The sequence below is a fragment of the Priapulus caudatus genome, unplaced genomic scaffold (genome assembly GCF_000485595.1).
Source record: "Priapulus caudatus unplaced genomic scaffold, Priapulus_caudatus-5.0.1 Scaffold562, whole genome shotgun sequence".
NCBI classification, from domain to species: Eukaryota; Metazoa; Priapulida; class Priapulimorpha; order Priapulimorphida; family Priapulidae; genus Priapulus; species Priapulus caudatus.
In genome coordinates this window covers 134,285-139,449 of record NW_014577623.1, presented here as the reverse complement: position 1 = coordinate 139,449, position 5,165 = coordinate 134,285, and the positions used below count along the sequence as shown (strand labels likewise).

The following is a 5,165-nucleotide window of genomic DNA, read 5'->3' as shown; positions in this document are numbered from 1 at the left end:
TATTAGACCATGCCACTCGACGCTCGCAGGCAGTACGAGACTCAGCGAATCCACAGACAGTTCATTCTCCACACGAGATATTGAGGCAGCGATGTTTCGGTGGACTCTGTCGATAATTCATGATTCTTCACGCAAGAGATATTTTAAAAGGTATCAAAGCTTTTGCCCTTCACACGAGATATCGAGATATTTAAATCTCTGCCCTCTGCACGAGATATCGAGATATCAAAGTCTTCACCCTTCATACAAGATATCGAGAAATTGAACTCTCTGCACGAGATATCGAGATATCGAAGTCTCTGCCCTCTGCACGAGATATCAAGATAACAAAGTCTCTACAAGCGAGACATAAGGAAACTACAGGAGAATCGTTGTAGCGACACCCCACTTCCGCGTGAGACAATGAGGCAGTGTCGACCAGTGCCACCTTCTCCTCTGTACCGGAGACGACCGCTAATCAATGATTTCCGCATAAATTAACATGTGCGCGCCTCGGTGACATTGCGGATAATGACATGCGTCCTAGCTGTTCGCAATGAGCGTGTTAACTGTTAACTGTTATGCTGGCGTGTTTACGCCGCTTACACACAGGGTTTGCACACCTGGGTCAAAAGAATTTTTTCCAGGAGTTTTCGGGGGCGTAAAAAGTTGATTTTCCACGACCGCGAGATTGCAGCCGGATACAATCCGCTCGCATCGCATCGTCAGATCAACGATTAGTGAACAAATTCTTGTACAGAAGAAAATTTCATTGCCTTTTTGGGGTTCGAAATTGGGCGTGCGATTGTGGTAAATGCAACTTTATTTTTTGAAAATTGTGACCTCAAAATCCCCTCCTATGGAAAAATTAGTGACCGATTTTTTCACAGTGAATCCTTGATTTTCTGCCTCTAAATCTCAAATTTATGAACGTTGGCATTATAAAGGCATATATATGGTTTTTGAAGTTTGTTTACCAAGTTACCAACCACTCGCTCTTATCTAGCTAGATACGTGCAATTTTATCACCTTTCCTAAAATGTCAGTTCTATTAGACAAGACTTCCATTTCTGGGACATTCTAGAACAGCACAAAATAATTGCCCATTTTCATGTATTTCCCAAGACTTTCTGTACCTGGATGACATTTTCATAATTTCATGATATTTCAGGATCCGTACACACAGGTATTCAGGATCTGATAGACACGCCCTACTATCCCAGCGACACGGGTCATTAAACGTAAGCAGATCACGTCATAGGTTATTTTAGTAACAGTCAAGGTAACATGAGCCGAGCGACACGGGTCGCACACGCCGGTCGCGTGGCGCACACGTGTCGCGCGCGGGACACAACAAAGGAGAGAGAGAAAGTAATCACTTACACAAGGCGACACTATGACATTTTAGTACCTATAGAAGGACATCACACCTTGATGTCGAATGCCGACTAATAAAGAACAAACAACGAACGCCGCCGACAAATGTGTACTATGTAAAATATGAGAACATGAATCGAACTGCCGCGACTCCCAAGGACTTCTAGAAGCTCCAGCTGCCATTCTCACGCTAGAGAAGGAAGTCTCTCACCTTCAGTTGTCCATGAAATTCTGGAGAAGGACACAGGATTGCACCATCCGCACGCAACAAGGCCTTGACGCGCGGGCCACGCATTCCTCCAGTAGTATAAATAACGAACAGTTTCGACAAGAAGGCAGACACGGTTCCACGGTGCCTGACAGCTCCCGACGCTGTCAGCACACAGGTTCCGCTGATCTCACCTGCTGGGGATCACCACAATACCGTCGCTGCTGGACATCACGGACTGAGGGCCTGCCTGCTGCCTGCGACCTGCAGGACTCAACGCTCGTAAATATGAACTGCATTTGTAAACCAGTCGCTTGTATGTGCCTGGTGTATAAGATATGTATTGTATGTATTGTATCGTATAAATTTACTGGTTGGCTTGCGTAGCCATCTATGTACTGTATGTGTTTATGATGTTGTTCATTAAAGAATAGAGTTACCGTAGCAATTCGGTGGTTATAGCATTAATTTATTATACTGTCTGTGGCTTAAGTGCTATTTGCACACGTATCTGTTGTACACGAACCTGGTCAGACTATACGATACGTGCTATGTAATAAAAATCAATTTTATCATCAATTTTTGCATGCTAAAAATCAATGTGCAAGCACGTGTGGAATTCCTCTTGCTCTCACACATTTCTCCCTGATTGCAACACAGTCATACTGCCCCTATCATCATTCACTCTCCATTTCTTCATTTTGGATGATAGTGATCACCAGGACGGATTACGTCACGAATTTCTAGCACCATCAAGTAGTATATTTGTGTGTTATTTGTACAAAATAAAATGTATGAAAATACATTTAGTGTTTCTGTTTACTTTTCATGCTTATATACCTTCTTTATATGCCCTAATTTGCCAGGGAAAAATAGAGAGACGCCAGTATCTGAACAGTACTGGGGGAATAGTGTTAGACAACAGAAATTACCAAATCGTCTAGATTTTTGCAAATTTAACCAACGTAAAAACATTTTTATCAGGTGAGAGTTGGAGGATATATTTAGTAACGTTAGTTCTTATTTTTAATGTAAAAAAATGTCAATTTTTTTTTATACAAATTTTACCATGGAAATTCGTGACGTACTCAATTTAAAGTCCTCCTCACGTTGAACAACAGGGGTTCAACCAGGATCTAAACCCCGCAAACTAATGGCAACGAATCCAATGCGCAGGACACGGCGGGCGGGCGGACTATATATATGTGTGCTTCTGCACATCGAATTAATGCGGCAAAAATGCTGCGTTCCGGTTTCCTTATTACATACGTGGGCGACTGTGACGCATTCACATATCATCAAGAGCAGATAAAGAAGGCTGAAGAAGGCAGATAAAGAAGGCAGATAAAGAAGGCCTTCTTTATCTGCTCTTGATATCATGTATATCTCTCTTCCTCTCTCTCTCTCTCTCTCTCATTCTATGTACACACACACAAACACACGCACGCATGCACGCACGCACGCACGCGCACACACATATATAGGGGGGAAAATTTGATAAATTCGCAGATATATAGGCCTATAGATCATCCGTGTCCGGCATGTATACATATTAGTTCCTATTATGGATTCTTGATATTAATGTATATCATGTACACGTATGGCTTTCACCGCATGCACACAAGGAACAGTGTGTGTGTAATTAAATATATCTGCTATTTATGTGTATAAATATACGAGAATCATATTATGATAACGTTGGCACTCGAGAGTAAGCATACACATACAGGCACCTGCATAGAGACACAGACGTACACGCACACAGACACACACGCACATGCACATACATACAACAGACATCTTTATAGGAATACGTATTGTGCAGACTGACTATCGATATCGTAATTCTGCAGAAACAATGATTTAAGCCACACCATCAGCAACTATACGTACATATATTTACATAATATATGCATATTTACATGTATCTACATAATATATGCATATTTACATGTATCTACATAATATATCGTCACGGAACTGAGGCCAGCTGTGGCAGATTAACATGCAAGACATGGGAGATGGACACATACAATAACAACCACACACACAGAAATGTATATATAACCACACACTAGTTCCTGTTCTGGCAATCCTGGTAGACCGTGGGGGGGGGGATAGGGGTGAAGGGGCGGAGGGAGGCTAAATCCAGTGAAAATGCAATACCAGTAGTCTGTCCACGCTACCAAGTAGGTCTACGTGTTATGTGGAATATTATGGTATTATAGGCATAGTAGTAGCAGGGTTCAGTCCGTCCGACATCTGTCCGTCCGTCCTTCAAAGCTGAAGCTAATTTGTGACATCCCATCCCATAAATCCTCTGACTTTTCAAACTTCGAGAAATATTTTTTGGAACTAAATTTTTCCTCGCAGCGAGACCGAGGCAGAGTGAGAGAGTTGCCTTTCCTCGCCCTTTCCCCTCTCCCTCTTGTACCGACAGCCGTAGACATACCAAGTTGCTGCTGCCTCCACTCCATCTTCTTCTTCTCGAGTTTGGAGAGTGGCTGCAGCTGCTGTTGCGGGCTGCCCATCGAGTCCCTGTGCCTGCCATCTAGAACTGGCTGCTGCTGCTGCTGCTGGTGGTACTGTTGCTGCTGCTGATGATGCTGTTGCTGCTGCAGCTGATGGTTCTGGAGAGCCTGTATTGTAAAGGTAAGCTACCAGTTGGTATTTATTTCGGCACGAGAGAAACACGACAGTGATAAAAAATCACGTGAGTCGCTGGTGACGATGAATGCTGAGGGTGAACCGAAGAGCTTCGTAATGGCATGTTATAGGGTTTTTTCTCACCATTATCAAATTTTTTGGCTCTCTGGCTCTCGCTGTCTCACTCTTTCTCTCTCCCTCTCTTTCTCTCTTTCTGTCTCTCTCACTATCTCTCTCTCTCTCTCTCTCTCTCTCTCTCTCTCTCTCTCTGTCGGTCCATCTCTCTCACGCTCTCTTTATCTGCCTGTCTCTCAGCCCCCCTTCCATTTTCTATGTCTCTCTTGTCTCTTTTTCGCCTGCCTTTCTGTCCCTCCCTCCCCATTCACCGTCACTCTTTCTCTCCCCCTTCTCTCGATCACTCTCTCTCTGTCTCTCAATTATTAACGTGTCGCAATCCATACCTTCTGCCGAGGCGAGGTTTCCAGCCGTACTGGCTGTCCCATCACTTTCAGTGTGGCAGATGTTGTGCCGTCGCCATCACTACCCAGCAGCTGCTGTTGCTGCTGCTGCTGCTGCTTCTGATGCTGTGCTTTGCCACTTGGATGCCTAGATTCAGAAAAACGAACTAGTTACACGTACTAACGAAAACGGTGTGATTTTAAGTGTGTGTGCGAACCTCGTACAGACACAGAACACGGACGAACGGACACGGAACACGGACGAACGGACACGGAACACGGACACAGAACACGAACGTACGGGCACGGTACACGTACGTACGGACACAGACACAGACGTATGGATACGGAACACGGACGTACGGACACAGAACACGGACGTACGGGCACGGAACACGGACGTATGGACATGAAACATGGACGTACAGACACAGACACAGACGTACGGACACGGAACACGGATGTACGGAACACGGATGTACGGGGACACAGACACG

General features: G+C 44.5%; 1 protein-coding gene across 1 annotated transcript in view; it reads right to left on the bottom strand.

Annotated features, from left to right (window-relative positions):
• Positions 1-143: 143 nt before the first annotated feature.
• Positions 144-5,165, bottom strand: part of LOC106811666 (homeotic protein female sterile-like) — a 14,958-nt gene continuing 9,936 nt past the window's right edge. The window contains exons 7-9 of the mRNA XM_014815366.1: positions 4,672-4,816; positions 3,890-4,203; positions 144-306 (exon numbers count right to left, since the gene is read on the bottom strand). Coding sequence (XP_014670852.1) covers positions 144-306; positions 3,890-4,203; positions 4,672-4,816 — 622 coding nt within the window. The remainder of the gene's footprint in view (positions 307-3,889; positions 4,204-4,671; positions 4,817-5,165) is intronic.